Source organism: Onychostruthus taczanowskii, unplaced genomic scaffold (assembly GCF_017590055.1).
Source record: "Onychostruthus taczanowskii isolate IOZ18803 unplaced genomic scaffold, ASM1759005v1 scaffold185, whole genome shotgun sequence".
Lineage (NCBI taxonomy): Eukaryota > Metazoa > Chordata > Aves > Passeriformes > Passeridae > Onychostruthus > Onychostruthus taczanowskii.
This window is the reverse complement of record NW_024499073.1, coordinates 187,694-204,803: the sequence shown is the minus strand read 5'-3', so window position 1 is coordinate 204,803 and position 17,110 is coordinate 187,694. Positions and strand designations below refer to the sequence as shown.

Genomic DNA, 17,110 nt, shown 5'->3' with positions numbered 1-17,110 from the left:
CTGTCTGGATGACCTGTAAGTACTGATACGGTTTGACTTCTTGGTGACCTATTTTTATCTGAGCAATACCCGGACTCCTTGTGAAGTTTCTATGCACTGATCACTTCAGAAAAGCAGTCCAATGACAAACAGTTAAAAAAGTTTTATTTGCTCTGCGTCTTGCAACAAGTCAAGTGTAATTAATCCACAGTATTTTCCCATGTATAGTCTGTCATAAAATATGAATAAAAGCATCTTTTTTTCTGCATACACTGTCTTCCAAGTGCTAAGAAAAAATATTACAACAGATTAAGAACAAACCTACAGCATTCTTTTACTTTAGCTGGTTCTGATACAGAGGCATACTTTTTTATTTGAGAATCAACTCCCAGAGACTTAGCTAATTGCACAGCATTTGTATCATCACTGATTAGTGTCCCAAGGGCCACAAGCAGTCTAAAAATGGCTTCAAGATCTTGAACAACTTCCATAACTGTGCTGATTACTGATAAACATTGAGCTTTGCCCTCAACGTTGTTGACTTTATGTAAACATACAGCATAGTTCAATGTCAGTGTGGCCAGTGCAATGTGGATGTTCTTATTATTGCCTGATTTTGTTTCTATTGCTTGTGTCATTATTTCATCCCTCTGTTCCATCATGAGCTTCTGGCCTGCATGGCTGACAAAACAATTGCAAAGCGCTCTAAGTGCCAACAGCTGGTTTGCTTGTTTGCCTTTAGGATTCAGAAATTTAAGGAGAAGGATGATAAATTGTACGTGCTCCTTTTCACTGCAGAAGTTTTCATTCACAGTGGGATGCCTGACAGACAATCTAAGAATGTCTAGAGCTGGAAAGACAATATCTAAGAAATAAAACAAAACAAAATTTAGTATTAATACTGCATTATGTAAAAATTTATCAGTGAGTTTCTTTCAGATGCAGACCTTCTTAGCCCTGCAGGTTTGGGAACAGACAGTAACAGTTTCAAGCATAAGTAAAGCATAAATTGTTTCACATTCATAAAGACAAATACTGACAAATCCATTCTAGTAACACTTCAATTATCATTTAAAAAAATCCATAATCCTTAATTTTGTATTAATATATCACTTTATAGAAAAATCTTAAAATCTTTTCTAAAATCTCTAATTGATAACACTGAAGGTAAGCACAAGATATGGTAACTAATCCAAAAAAAGTCTCTGAAAGCTGCAAGTTCAGTGACTGAACACCCCTACACAGACAGCATCGTCCTTTGTCCTCATTCCATAACTTACAGTACAGTATAGCTACAAAACTGCTTACAGGAAAAGAAAATAAAAAATACGGTCTCAACTGAAGAGCTGGAAATCATTGTAAGGAAACTAAACTGAAAGCTTGTAATGTCCCTCTTTTCCCAAATTCTGAACACATATGTCTCCTTGTATCTACTACTGGTAGTGCTTAGAACCAAATCAAAGCTGAACCTGCCCAACTACTTACAGAGGATTTTCCTGCAGATATGCAGAATCTTCTGAATTAATGCTTTGTACAATACAAAGAGTCTGGAAGTTATGACATTGGCCATCACCAGCTCCTTGTTATGCAAAACACAGTTTAAGTGATATTATAAAATGAGCATGAATTTTTAATATTGAAATGTTTTTCCTGTTAGTAAATCTTTAATTGCAATTTTTAAAAAGCAGATAATTTTAACCGTTCTTGGATATTTGTATATGCAGGCAATTGTTTCTTCCAGAATATGCTGTAACAACCAAAACATATTCCAATCCATCAGTGCTTGACAATATTATTAAATGTAATTATATCAACTCCACTTGCATTCCTTCAGCATGTAATTTCACACAGGCAGTTTTGATCATATAGCATAGCATCAGTAACTCATTCTCTACCATATTAAACAGGAGCTACTTTTCATTTTTTTCCCCATAATTTATCTGCATAATTTCATCTCTCATTTCAAGCTTAGGATGCCAAGTTGGCACTTCCTTACTCTATTTCCTGACAAGTCTCAAACCTTTTTGAGGATGGCCCTGCTAATGAAATAATCGTAACTGATTTTTATACCAAGTTTCCTCTTTGTGTTTATTATGGTGCCAACAAAACTTGACAACCAATTACCAAATTTGCCCCTGAAGCTGATCACTGCTGTCAGCACCTCTTATTCATCATCTCTTTTCTACTTGGGCTATCAAGTCTTTGGGACAGACTCAGTGTAACATACAGCATGACAAGACTTTTCATTCACAATGAAGTACTGATGAGATGACTCATAAAACAATTTTAAGAGTTTACCTTCTGGCCAGTTAACTGCTCTCCATAAAGTCTGAAGTTGCTGTGCCGTAGGTGTTTCTGTAGAGGTGTTGCACGTTGCAGACAGTAACTTTTCTAGGATTATCAAGTCATCTTCAGTAAGCTTATGTTCTTCAGCTGCACTGCCATTAAGTTCCTTTAATTTGCCTGTAATACCAAAAGAAGAGGCACAACTTTCCCAAAACAGAACTTCAGAAGTCGAGATCTCAATTGAAATGCTACAAAAGCACTTTAGAAACAAGTAACAACTATTGCAATTGAGTGATTTTTGGGGGGTCATATTTTTAAACATGTTTTCCAATTTGATAATTTCTCATTTCAAGATTTCAATTATCACAATGATTGCTACTATTAATTCCACTTTAGCAAAGCAACACAGATTCAGAATTTGTAGAAAAAATTTAGAAAGTGCGTACATAAAGATACAAATTCAGAAAAGTCATAAGAACAGTACAGCTTTCATATCTAAAATATTTATTTTTGCTCTTTTATTAAGCAGTAAAACTTAAAATAAAAAAATAAAGGTACTGTATGGTCTTAGTGTCATCACAATTTTTTTATTTTTACTTTGATCATGTGATCACGTTTTGCTTATGACATGTGCTATATTCAATCTTCAGTATGATTTAAAAAGTATTAGATTAATGTAATGGATTTAGCATTAAGGAAATGTTTTTTTTTTTTTTTTTAATTCAGTTAGTCAAGTTACTTCAAAAACATTAGAAAAAAATCCTTGATATTAAAACACTGACCCAGTATCTGCGTAGGATTGGCCTGGTCAAAGGTTACAGCATCCTTCTTTGGAAAATAAATATTTTCAACTTTAGCTGCAGCTGACTGGTAGGCACCCATTCCTATAGAAGGGCAATACAGAGAAATCAACAGTGTATACCAAGGTGTCTGATATAGAATGACGCCCTAGCAGTAAACTGGTGGACATTACTCAGAAAAATATCTCTTGAAAAAAACCCTGAATGTCTATGCAAATAGCTGTCATTCCTTACATTTTTTTTTACATTCAAGGGTTAAAACTGAAAGCAATACCTTCACAAACTGTTCCCCCCTCATGTAAAAGTTTACAAGTAGAAATTATTAACAATCATTTCTTAATTATATTAACTAAATACACAGTCACTTATAGCAATGGCTATTGCAGTTAACACATGAAAATGGCAAAGATCTTTTTAGGAAAAATATCCCTCTTGCCCCTGAAATCTTGTATTCTCATTATTTTCATAATGGAAGTGCTTACATATTAGAAGATTTGCAGACATGATCAACTTATGGCACATGCAATAATAGCCTGAAATGTCTTTTTTTAAGGAGCAATAAAAAGCTTTTATCATCACCCATAACGATTTCTTAAACTCATAGGTCATTTAGTAGCTGATGTTGTATAATACCCATTAACTATATATCAGTTTCTCTGATAAACAACGTAACTACTAGGAGACCAATAATCCTCTCATTATTATTACACATTTTAAAGCTTGTGTGCATGATTCCTGCATACAAAAGAAGGCTCTGTTATCCCTATTTTATTATTAATTTCAGAGTACAAGCAGTTTCAATCTGTTATTTTTAATAAAGTCTGAATTTGCATCAATGCAGAATTCATGTCAGAGTTAAAAAACAAATTAACAATCAGGAATGCTTTTCACTGGCAGACATTGTCTCTTACCCGTAAATGGATCAACCCCGCCCACTGGAGGTACTGCATTTGATGCTGAACCAGGAACATAGCGACCAGCACCTAACAAAGATGTCACGTTTTTAAACACCACCACCAATAAAGAGATAACATACACCTGTATTTAGTTACTACTTTTTAATCAAGACTATTAAAAGGGATTTTTCTGCACTAAAGGAATTACTAAGTAGTGTTCAACACTTCTTTAAGGATTAAATCTATGCCTGTGCAAGGATGTTGGTGATGACAGCATTCACAAGCTAAGTCAGCCCACAGCTGGGAGACACTGTGTCATCCCACTGTGAGACACCATGGAATCTCTGGCACTCACAGGTGAAGAGGGCTTCAGCACAGCAGATACCTTATCCATGACAAGTTCCAGCAGGAGGGCACACTGCCCTGGCCTTGACTCTCTTTGTGTCTGAGCCATGAGTGGTCTCTCCTGTGGAAGTTGGACTCACTTGCACTGAGGCCTCAGTGAGGCCTCCATCTGCAGAGACCACAGAGCCGCAAAAGCCATGGAGAAGAAACAGCTGGACACAAAGACTGTCAAGATTGGGCAGACTGAAGGCTGTAAGTTTTTGTAACAGCACAAAGGCTTCTGCTCTAGCTGTGGATCTGCAACTGCAGAGCAGGCAGTGAGCACCCTGGCACTGGTGTGGACAAACACCCAGCAGTGATCTGTTAAGAGCCAGCTGGGACTGCACCTCATGTCTGCAAAAACAGGAAAGGCACGCAGGAGTGATGGGAAGGGAGGGTAGGGAGGCACCTGCCTATGCATATGGCCTAGCAACTTGGGAAGTATGTGCCTGCTAAGGCAAGGATTCAGGATGCCACAGAGACACTGCCAAGTCTTGCCTGGCCTTCAGACTGTTACCCTGCTACTCTTCTACATGGCAATCAATGGTTTTGCCAAGGAGGTCTTGGAGGATCTCAAGATCAGAGAGCTCTGAGAACAAGGATGAAGAGTGCAGGGCATTTCTTTGCTACTCTGAACAAAGCAGAAATGCTTAAATACAAATGGATTCATCAGAGGGTCCACAACTCACTGCATGGCTGGTTTTGTAGATGAGATTTTGGCATCAAGTGATTACAGTAACCTCTTTGAGGAGCAAGAGCTCCTAATCAGGGATGAGAGAAGTCTGCCAATACAGGGCGAACTGGGAATGGAACTGTGAATGTTTTTGCAAACAAGATTACTAAATTAGTGAGGAGGACTTTACAACAGCTATACCAGTGAGGATCAGAATCTAAAAAATGGGGTGGATGGTACCAATAAAGATCATGTTAAAAAACCAAGTAAAAATGAAAATAGGAAACTACCTCTATGAATATACCTAATCATGTGTGGTTTGTGCATATGAAGTCTGGCAAAACAAAAGGTTTAGGTCCTTACTTTTCTGCTGTAGTGGACAGTGACATGAGGCAGATGCAACAGCAGAGGGCTTACCTCTACTGAACAGATCTCAGTATGCTTTGCAGTGGCAGAGACCACCTTACCAGGCTGTTCCACACTACTGCCCCAAACAGTGAACTGCAAGAAACAGCTGCCTGCGGCTAAACATGGTGTGCAACAGAACATGACTGAAATGTGTATCTTAAGTGCTAGCCAGACAGATAAGAATTTTACATTACCTGTAAATGGGTCTGCCCCTGGTATTGTACTCGATCCAGATGAAGAGCCTGGAACATAACGTCCAGCACCTAGTCAAAGAGTGAGAAAAGCCATGACTATTAAACACACCTTGATGCTATTAAAATCCAGAGAGGGGCAACAAAGCTGGTGAAAGGTTTGGAGTGCCTATCCTATGAGGAGCTGCTGAGGGACCTGGGGTTCTTTAGCCTGGAGAAGGGTCAAGGGACACTTTACCTCACTCTACAACTCCCTGAAAGGAGGCTGTAGCCAGCTGGGGATTGGCCTCTTCTCCCAGGCAACCAGCAACAGAAGGAGAGGGCACAGCCTTAAACTGCACCAGGGGAGGTTTAGGTCAGACATTAAGAAGAATTTCTTCACAAAAAGGGTGATTAGATACTGTGAGCTGACCAGGGAGGTGGTGGAGGTGTTTAAAGGAAGACTGAATGTGTTGCACTTAGTACCATGGTTTAGTTGACATGGTGTTCATTCATAGGTTACAGTCGATCTCAGAGGACTTTTCCAACCTAATTACTTCTGTGACAACTACAGCTTTCAGAGTTACATATAAACCAAAAAGCCTGTGTTCCCATTTCCAGTCCCTTGCAAGAAGATTTAGCTCAATTATTTTAATGCTATTTTCTTCTTAAATTCATCTTTGTGAAATTAATTGAATTAGTTTGTTTTGTAAATGTGATAAGCAGGAAGTAATTGATTAACATGGTTTAGCTTATCAGTAATCAACTAGTTCTAGTTCAATTTCCTGCCTGAAAAAGGTCATTTACGTATTTCACTCAGTTTTGATTAATTCTCTGGCTAAATTTTTTTTGTATTTTATTAACTGCCTTAACAGCATCTGGCAGCTCTTGTACTAAAACTGGACCTTTCTTTAACTGGAAAAAAAAGACTAGACAGAAAAATACAACTGGCTTGATTAGAATTTTGCTGAATATTTTTTGGTTTGTGGGGTATTTTTTCAGAACTATCTGTGCTTTTGCCCTCAATCATTTAAGGATATGAAAGTATCACTCAGCAGAAAAGGACCTGGGAAAGTGCTGATTATCATCTGCCGGACCATGACCCAGGAGTGTGCCTATGTGGCCAAGAAGGACAATAGCATCTTGGTTTTTATCCCAGCAGGACCAGGGCAGTGACTGTCCCTCTGTACTTGGCCCTGGTGAGGCCACACCTCAAATCCTGTGATCAGTTCTGGGCCCCTCAAGACAACAAACACATTGAAGTAATGCAGGCAAGTCCAGAAAAGGGCAATGGAGCTGGCAGAGTCTGGAGCAAAGGTCTTATGAGAAGCAGCTGAAGGAACTGGTGCTATTTAAGTGGTGCAGGTGGATCTTATTGCTCTCTACTCTCTAGTATTTGAAAGGTATGAAGGTGGGGTCAGTTTCTGCTCCCAGTAACAGGATGCAAAGAAGTGGTCTCAAGCTGCACCAGGAGACATTTAGATATTTGGAAAGAGTTCTATACTGGAAGGGTGGTCAGGCATTAGAATAGCCTGCCCACCAAAGTGTCTGAATCATCATCTCTGAAGCATCCAAAGAATTATGTGGATATGGGGATATGATTTAGGGGTGAACATGGAAGTGGTCAGTTAATGGCTGAATTCAATATTCTTAGAGGTCTTTTCCAATCTTAATAATTCTATGATTCTATGAAAGTGAAATGGATTGAAACCTAATGGAATAACCATGGCCAGAGGATGGTGATCAGTGCAACAACATTTACTGGAAGCCTGCCACTGGTGGTGTGCCCCAGGAATCAGTACTGCATCCAGTCCTCCTCCTCATCTTCACTAATGATGGTATGGAAGATCAGTCAGAGTGCATCCTCAGCAAGCGTGTGGAAGACACAAAACTCGGAGGAATATCTAATGTCATCACTTAAGTTTAAAATATTTACCTGTAAATGGATCTGAAAATTGATTACTTGTACTCAACAGTGTTTGCCCCTTAGTGTTGTCCATAATAAACTTGGCCACCTGATCCAGAAACATAGGATTTAGATCATTCTTTTGCAGGAAGTTGTATGCAGTCAGCCAAGGATCATCAGTGATGTTATATGGCAGTTTGTAGGAAGGCCCATTTTCATTTACATCAATGGTGAAAACATAGTCATATTCCTTTAAGTAGAATAAAAACAAAAACACATCAGAAGTCTTGAAGCACTTTCTACATAACGATTAATTATGTATTACGTGCAGTCTAACAGTGGCCCAGAACTAAGCCTAAAAACTTAAAACACTGCTACTTACAGAACATATCAGCAAAACCCTCCTGAGAGACTGCAAGCAAACATTTGCTGATTTAGGGTAAATCTCAGGGCTTTCTCTGACTGAGAGATCCCGAGGTGTGTTAAAAAAGTCTCTTTTCCCCAACCCAGCTGCCTGGGAAGAAATCAGAAGCCTTTGGCTGTCATTCCCAAGGTTATTATTTTTCATCTAAAATATTTTCTGTCTGGTCTGCCGAGGTCTGTTCTGCAGGTCGGTCTGAGGTACACTCCTGCCCACGGGGCTGGTGTTGTCTTTTATACTACAAACTACGTATTCGATATTTACAGTTATTTTCCAATACCTATCATCTATGTTAAGACAGTGACTTTCTACTCTAAACCAATCCCAAAATGCTAGCATCACCAAGAAGATGGAGGCTAGGAAGAAGAAGGAAGAAGGACAGGACAATGCCCAGGTCCCTCCATCTTGTCCCTAGACCCCCACAGTGAAATTCTTCAAAATTCCACCTTTCACCCTGTGACAACTACTGTTAGGCTACTTAAACTTTTGTGACTTGTAATCCTTTATATAAGGTTGGTAATTTGCTCCATGGGTCGAACTCAAAGCCACAGGGGTCTTTGGCTTCCTGCCAGGTTCTCTGAACCCCTGCCAGGGCATTGAGCCATCCAGGGCATCCAGAGGGATGGTAAACACTAAACATTACTTAGCAACAGCCAAAACATCAGTGTGTTCTTACACTTTTCCTATACTATATCCAAAACACACAGCATTGTATCAGCTGCTAAGAAGAATACGAACTCTGTCTCAGCCAAAATCATGACAGAGGTAAACCTGCATTTTCCAGAATTCTCTGCTCAAGAAGAGCAAAGTAAAACAATGTATCGTTAGTAAAACAATGTATCTTTGTGTACCAATATGTTACAAAATAAATATACATCAGGTCATTCTCATGGATATCTCTGGCTCCCTCCAAAGATATGGAGCAATCAGATACCTCAAGAAATTTGAGTCTTATAATGACTTCTAATGCTAACAAACGATTTCCTAATGTTTCTTTAAAAACTGTGACAGAGTAAAAATCAGTATTTTGGAGGCATTTCTTCTGTGGTGGACCCTGACAAGCTTTTCTGTGTATATTTCAGTAAAGGAATAATTTTCCAGCTTACATGTCTTCAGGTCAGCTTAACTGTCTTTAGGTTCAATAGCTACTATAGAGAAGTCGTACAGAAAGTCTGGTACCTAATATTTGCATTATAAATTATATAGTTACCTATAATTGCATTATAAATTATAAAGTTCATTTCCCTTGGGAAGGATATTAAAACTAATTTCTCAAAGTATTAACAATACATACAGTAGAACTTGACAATTTCTCTACTAATGGTTTACCTTTCTCCAAAATAATTTGTGTCCATTGGCTTGCTTATTTTACAAAATGTGTTTGTATGTAATAAAGTAAACTGTACTTACTTACACTTCTACCTCTGAGATCAAAGGAAACAAAAAAGTTCCTGTTTTCTAATACAGGTATTTTTCAAATACCTGTTTTCTAACTTATATTTTATCTGAACAAAGACCAGTTACTTAGGAAAGAATGAAACAAATTGAAGTTTGCATATACCTTTCCTTCAAATAAAACTTTTCCAGATGTTTGTTGTGTGGCTCCAGAAGAACCAACAACATCACCAATCTTTATCCATCTTCCTTCACTAACACTCCATTGATATGCTTCTACTTTCTCATTATCTTTAATAAGCCGTGTCTGTCCATCTCTTGTTCCTGTAGGCAGGAGTTCAAACAATTTCAAGGATATTATTTATTTTAGGAGAGAAAAATATTCAAATGGTGCTCAGCATTAAAAATTTAAAAATAGTTCAACAACACTTGAAGCAATAGTGCAGGAATTAAGTAGATACATGGTTTAACCCCAGCTGGCAACTAAGCACCACATAGACACAGTCACTGGCCTCATGGTTGGGGTGCAGGAAAGAATCAGATGAACAGAAGTGAAAAATCTGGTGATTGAGATACAGTTAAAAAGGTAAATCAAAACCCACATGCACAAGCAAAGCAAAACAAGGAATTCGTACACCACTTCCCATGCACAGGCAGGCGTTCAGCTGTCTCCAGAGGAACAAGGCTCCATCAGGCTAAACAGCTCCTCAGAAAGACAAACACCAACATTCCAAACATCCCCCCCGCCTCGCTTCCTTCTTCCCCCTAGTGTACATGCTGAATGGTATGGGACATCTCTTGGGTCAGTTGGGGTCAGCTATCCCAGCTGTGTCCCCTCCCAGCTCCCGCACAACACCCCCAGCCTCCTCACTGGTGGGACGGATGAGGAGCAGCAAAGGCCTTGGCTCTGTGTTATCCCTGCACATCAGTACTACTATGTAACTACTATGTAACTACTATGGAGAAAATCAACTCTATCCCAGCAAAACCCAGACAAAATACTTCATCTCACAACGAGAATATCAGCAATCGTAATGAGCATTGTACAATTATGGTAATGGTATCTGCCAGCAGACCAAGAGGCCAAACCAATACTTAGTTCAAGTACTTTAGAAGTTTATCAGCTTGTCAGTGAGATGCCAATTAAGAAAAGTCATATTCTCCCATAGTCTGACAAGATGCAAAGTTTCATATGGATCTAAGATCTATGCCACTTCCTGATCACAGCCAAGGGCCGAAGTCAGCGGTTACTTCAACTTGGGAAAAGTATTTGTCTGTTTAAGAATAATGTTTACTACTGCTTCTACTGTATTCTCAAGTACCTACGAAGTGTGAACTGAGTCCATCAGGACCATCTTTCAAGACAAAAGCTAAAGCAGAAAATTTGCATTTCTACTTTTATTAAGAAAAAACCTTCACATTCAGTACGCCTTTTACAAATTACCTGTTTCACATACTCTTGGTACAGGTGGCAGAACAGATAGAAAACATCTCAAACATACTGTAACATCAATTCCACCTTTTTCTAAATTATCTCATAGGAGGATAATAAAACCCCAAAACCAAAAAACCTTGAGTCCTGTTTCCAAAAGAATCTGTGAAAGGATACCAGAGCAAAATTAAGCCATTTCCTTCAGTAACCCTATCAAAAAGGATTAAAGCTTTAAGTATGGAAACCATCAGAAGCTTCAATACCTCCAACCAAGATTTGCAGGCACCTCTAACATGACAGAAGTACAGTAACTTACCAGAATCCTTAAGGTGTTCTCTTCCAGGAAGGTCATCAGCACTAATATCTCCTAAATCACCAGTTTTAGGGTCAATAGATGCTTGGGCAAGCTCATTTTCAAAAGCCTGAATCTCCTCAGCACTTGCTGTACGTTCCAAGGACTCTGTAAACACCCTTATAATTCCATCACTGAACAGAGACAAAACATTCAAATAGAAATGCTATTTTAAATATCACAATGACTGCATTCATTCTAATGGTGACTTCTATGTCACAAGAAATCATCACTATTTCCAACAACCCCTCACAATTATTTTTATGAAAGGAATTCACTCTCATACTAAAACCATGCAGAGAAGGAATCAAGCAGGTAACCCTGATTTCCAAATAATTTTAAAATCAAGATACAATATTCTTATCAAAAGGGTTTTTTATACCATGCTTACTAAATTTATTCTCAAGTCTATTTATGATTTAGCACATTTCCAAAGAACTCACTCTATCTCTATGAATGACATAAAAAAACTACTTCTTGCATGAAGTGTAGTACATGTTTAAATTTAACACACATACACTCTGATGGCTTTACTTTTAAATATAAATGAAACTGACATCCAAAATTATTCTGGTAATTTCTTCAAGGAGTGTTACATTTGGATCTACAAATATATTGGAAGTAAAACTTGGGATACCTTGCACCAACTACAATGTCACCATTGTCTAAGACACAGCAGCACCATACAGACTGAGCTGGGAGTCTGATTGTTTGAGCACATTCCCCTTGTTTCCAGATTCTAAGAGATCTATCCTCTCCAGTTGTTACAAAACCTGAAAAAAATAAAAAGATATAAAAAACTATTGAAGCATATTTTTAGCATACTGTGATAATGGATGCCATTCTGAAACTCGGTATCTAAAAATCCCAACAGTAAAAGAATCTTCCTGCAATTTAGTACTTCTCTCAATTACAAGTAGAGAGAAAAAAGAAAACCACTGTTCTCTTGTCTTCTCAAAAAAACCAAAGCGCATAAACTGCAGATTAAGCACCTAGACAGTGAATAAAACTGTGCCCAAGACAAAAAAGATCCCTTCATCCTTTAAAGGACTTGAGCAACTTTATACTCATCATAGTTTCATCTTGCACTATAGTTGCATAAGTTCACCTTTGTTTCAAACTGAGTTTTGGAAGGTAAACCTGCTTTATCAGGAAACACGCATAAAGCATTTTCAAAAGCCTACAAACTCCTCAATGAGGAATTTTAAGGCACAGGAGGTCTACAATATATGCATTAAACCATATACATGCACTTGACCTGTTGAAAAAATGTGCAAATGTCCCATACACCACACAAAGGTCACTGACTTGAAATTTCTTCTGCAAATGGCTTAACAGTTAGTTCTGAACCTCTAAATCTCTAACTGTGAAAACAAATGTAATCAAGCCTCATAACATGAAATTCTTAACCTAAACTACATATAATGCACATTGTGGAAGTATCTAAATTGACATTATTTCAAACTGGCATGCCACACATTACTATTTTACTACTCTGCAACAGCACTGAAATACAGCTGGCAGCTAAGACAATAGTTTTGCCTACTGTTCCATCTAAGTTTTACTTAAACCTTCAATTAGCCCTAACCCATGACCTTTTATTCCACATACTGCCAGAGCACTTTTGACAGCAGTGCAACTTGGAGTCAATCTCAATATTTTTTCCATCTGTTTACACTAGGTGTAAGAAAAAAATTAAATGCTACTGGTGTTCTTTAGTTGTAGCGGTGGCACAGAACATCAGAATACACACCCTACCATTTCATTTTGAAGAATGTTGCATAACAGTTGGGAAGGAATCTTACCTTTACAATGAGGGAAGACAGAAATGCTGTATATATAATTTGTATGTCCATAATACACCTGCAGACACTCGCCAGTGATCTGCCATCTTCGAACACTAGCGTCATTAGCACAGGAAAGGAACTCCATTTCACTGAGAATAGCTAAACCTCTCACACAATCTTCATGTCCTTTACAAAAGGAAGAGAAAATTTTAATGCAGTTATTGTCTCCATTAGCCAGTATACCACTTCTGTACAGCTCACATATAAATCCAGGCAACAAATCTTTGTGGGTACAGTTCGAAAAAAAATTAATTGCTCTCAATTCTCTGAAAAATATCTTATTTTTTTAGAAGTCACATGGCTTCTGGGCATGTAACTACTTCAATACTTTAAAAATTCTGCCTAAATATTGTTCAGTTTACCCATGCTTTTGTAAGATTTTAATGTTTGCTCACTTTTGACAAGAACACATCGCACCAATGAAATTATCAACTGCAGCAACATTTACCGGTGAATGTTCTTTCACATCTGCCTGCCTTCCACAGTTTTATAGTTTTGTCAGCTGAACCAGTCAACATTAATCCCTGTTCGGGAAGTATCTTCACTGCCCATATTGCAGCTGTGTGACCCTGCAAAAAAACTCAACATTGTTAAGACTTGTCAGAATCAAATTCAGAGTACTTATTTCATATTCATGCAGAGGAACTTCATACCTGTAATGTCATCATACATCTGTCATTCAACCAGACTTTTGCTGTTGTATCCCATGATCCACTTAATAATGTGCCGAATTTCCCAGATGAAAGGCTGCAAACTGGAATGAACATTAAGTCAGAACTGACAAGTACCTTGCACTGCCACAAATCTTATGCCAGCAATTTCAAGAGGTTCTTTTAAGAGGATTTATTTGGTATTAGTAGTATATTTAGTGTTGAGGAGTTTAGAGAAGAAGTAAGTGAATCATAGTTGCATTGCAACCCAGAAAGAAGCTGCTTAAAAATTCTCTTAATTTTAGGTTTAAAAAATTGAAATATTTTTGCCATTTATATTTTTAAATTTCTCTTAGTTACAGAGCTCCTCTTTTGGACTAGAATATGATGACAAACAGGTGAGAACTAGTCAAGACACATAATTAATGCAAATGCGTATTTTTTAAGAGAAATAAAAGTTTTGTCTACAGGTATTAATTTATGTCTTCAAGAAGTTATTTCATACGAAAAATACTTAGCTCACTTTCTTGGAGGGCAAAATACTACCACCAAGAAACTGTGGTGAGATTCAAAGATTTAGTAGAAAGGTAATCTGCAAATGCTCCAGTAACACAATGTAGCTCTGTATTTAAAGCACCAATTAATATTAAATACCCATCTAAGTAACAAAATGGGCAGAGGAAGTTTATTTAGGAAGCTCATTTTTTTTCCACTTGTATCAATTTTGACAAAAAAAATTAATACGTGAAGAACTAACTGCTTCTCAAAAGTGCAATTCTTGACTAAAGGTTGATCATTCTGTGAATTCCCAGGAATTCAGAGACAGTAAAAGTTTAAACATTCATCATGATAAACTTGGATGTCCTTGCAATGAATGGTCGCTGCATGAATTAAGATTATAAAATCCTATTTGCAGAGGACATAATTAAACATTTTGCTACATTATATACCGAATAAATCAAAACTGAGTTTTACAAATTTGATTTAATTTCCTCTCTAACACATCATGTTAACCTTCATGTAAAAAACTCCAAAGTACAATTATTACATACCTGTGTTTTTATGACCCTTAAGGACGTAAAGAGGAGCTGGGTTGTCAGTTGTGAAAATGCAAATATTATGATCATTGCCACCAGTTGCAATCAGCCCACGAGGATAGACGTCACTTGGAGGTATGATGCACACACAAGATACAAAATTTGTGTGGCCACTCATACAATGCATCTCAGTAAAACCCCTGTTAAGACTTAAACATAGATGATTATCAGTTTAGAATCATGACATTAGAAACAGTACTTTATTTGAGTAAAATAATGACAGTTCTTTAATTAATAACAATGTTTGCCTTGTACTGAATAACTACTACGGATGGTCTAGAAAGAACCAATTTTAAGACAAAAATTACATGCCAGAATTCCTCCCCGTACACAACACTGCTCTCCACTTATTTTTCAATGCAGTGGTAGGCCTGAAAGGACTTTTGTTTTTTCTTCCTCATTGGCAAACACTATGCCAAATTTGATGAGACAGAGTTACAGTTTGTCTACACGGCATCTTTCTTTGTCTGAAAACTCAAATGTATATCCAAGTACATGCTAAAGTAAGAGCACATGAATGTAGTTTACTGCCAGCTAAGTGTATTCACTGGCTCATCATTAGGAGCACTATAGATGAATAAAAGTTAAACAGACTCAACCAGCACTCTCATTTCTTCACACTGAGCCAATCTCAGTAGTTACAGCACTAACTGAAAAAAGCTACTTATTCCCATAGAATAAATACACAGGTTGTGGTGCTGTGTGCTAGTTTTGCTGTCCTGTCTTTGCTCCCCCACCCTCAAAAACATAAGCTACCATATGATATCATACTGCTATCCTTCAAACCCTAAAGCTTGGCAAGCTTGAAATATGTAAGGAAATCACGATACTCTTCTAAATTCTAAAACAGCTCCCCTTAAGGAACATAGAACAAATCAGAGAAGGCAACGTCTCTTCTTGGAAAAGCTGAACTGCAACAGCACACAGCAGTGTGTGTGCTCACCCACTGAGCCCTGACTACTGTAGTCCCTGAGCCTTCAAAGCAGAGAAGGACAATCAATATCAACATTGTAAGTTGATACAAGCAACTCACAAAGTTCTCAAAAACTGTGGGTTAGAATTAGCATTCCTTTCCTCCTGCAAACTTCTGTACAATTTAGCAAGCTCTCTCTCTTGCGATGAGAGACTTAATAAGACCTACTTAATAAGATTAGTTTTTCTTCACCTCAGTTGCAGAGCTCCAGAGATCAATACGAAGGCACACGTAAGCACTCTGCAAATTTGCCAATTATTTCTATTTCACATGAGGCCAATGGGAAGAATATCCATGCCTAGCAACTTCAGAATACAGATCACAACACAGAACCACAGTCCGGGGAGGAGGTACATGCTGTAGCTTCCAGCAACAGCCCACATCTCCCACACACATTGCTTAGAAGTGTATCTGGTCTGCTTCTGGTCAAGGTAATATGCTGAAAAATTCACCTTGTGAATTCAGCTACACAAATTCAGTAGGAGACAGCCCCGTGCAACATGAATATCAGAAAAATTAATCTGGGGGTACAGTTTTTTTGTTCATATTCCATTTTATGTTTAAAGAAGCTTGCTTAGCAAGGGTAAGAAAGGATGGGGCTTTTTTGAACATTCAAAACACACTGCCTCACTGTCAAAATAGCAGCACTTACTTAGCAGGATTACTTGGGCACTGAACGCCATGAGGTAGAAACAACATTATTAATACCACCTAGAAAAAAAAAATGCCTAGGAATACTGGCGTCGTTACCATGCCCAAAGGCACGCAGAAGTTAGGCTTGCTCAGCCTGGAAAAGAGAAAATTGCATGGAGACCTCACAGCAACCTTCCAGTATCTCAAGGGGGCCCACAGGGCCCCTACACAGAAGCTGTGGATACCCCACCCTCGAAAGTGCTCAAGGCCAGCATGGATAGGGCTCTGAGCAAACTGTTCTGGTGAAAAGCGTCCCTGCCCGCCGTTGAGGGACTGGGATTAGATGATCTTGAGGGTCCCTTCTAAACCCCTAACAGGATTCTCTGCAACTGACAAAGCCAACCACGAACGCCGCCTGCGAGCAGACTCCCGCCGCCCGCCAGCTCCCTCGGACCGACCGATTCTGCCGGCAGCCCCTGAGGAGAGCTCAGTAGCACAGACGAACTCGGCAGGGCACGGGCGGAGCCCCTGTGGCGCCACCTCCACGCTCTCCGCGGCGGCCCAGCACTCACCCAGAGTCAGGGGCCCAGAGCCGCGCGGTTCTGTCCCGCGAGACGGACACGAAACTGCCTTCCGGAAAGAGGCCACGAGTGAGGCCCCGCACGTCCTGCCCGTGCCCCAGCAGGGAGCAGCGCAGCCGGAACGTACTGCCCTCACCCGCCATGGCGGCAGCGCCGGCCTGACACAGCACGGAACGCGCCGCCGCCGGAAGTCGTTCCGGAAGCGTCGTCACAGGGCGCTCCGCCGG

At 39.0% G+C, this 17,110-nt stretch overlaps 1 protein-coding gene across 1 annotated transcript; it reads right to left on the bottom strand.

Moving 5' to 3' along the window:
• Window positions 1–127: 127 nt before the first annotated feature.
• PLAA (phospholipase A2 activating protein) lies at window positions 128–17,082 on the bottom strand. Its single transcript, XM_041401125.1, has 14 exons — window positions 16,875–17,082; window positions 14,652–14,845; window positions 13,603–13,703; window positions 13,398–13,518; window positions 12,908–13,075; window positions 11,740–11,875; window positions 11,067–11,236; window positions 9,485–9,642; window positions 7,533–7,752; window positions 5,621–5,689; window positions 3,977–4,048; window positions 3,048–3,149; window positions 2,278–2,442; window positions 128–844 (listed from the first exon to the last, which is right to left on the bottom strand). Exons 1-14 carry the CDS (start codon window positions 17,024–17,026, stop codon window positions 279–281), a joined length of 2,394 nt encoding a protein of 797 aa, XP_041257059.1. The 5' UTR covers window positions 17,027–17,082; the 3' UTR covers window positions 128–278.
• Between the last annotated feature and the right edge of the window lie 28 nt (window positions 17,083–17,110).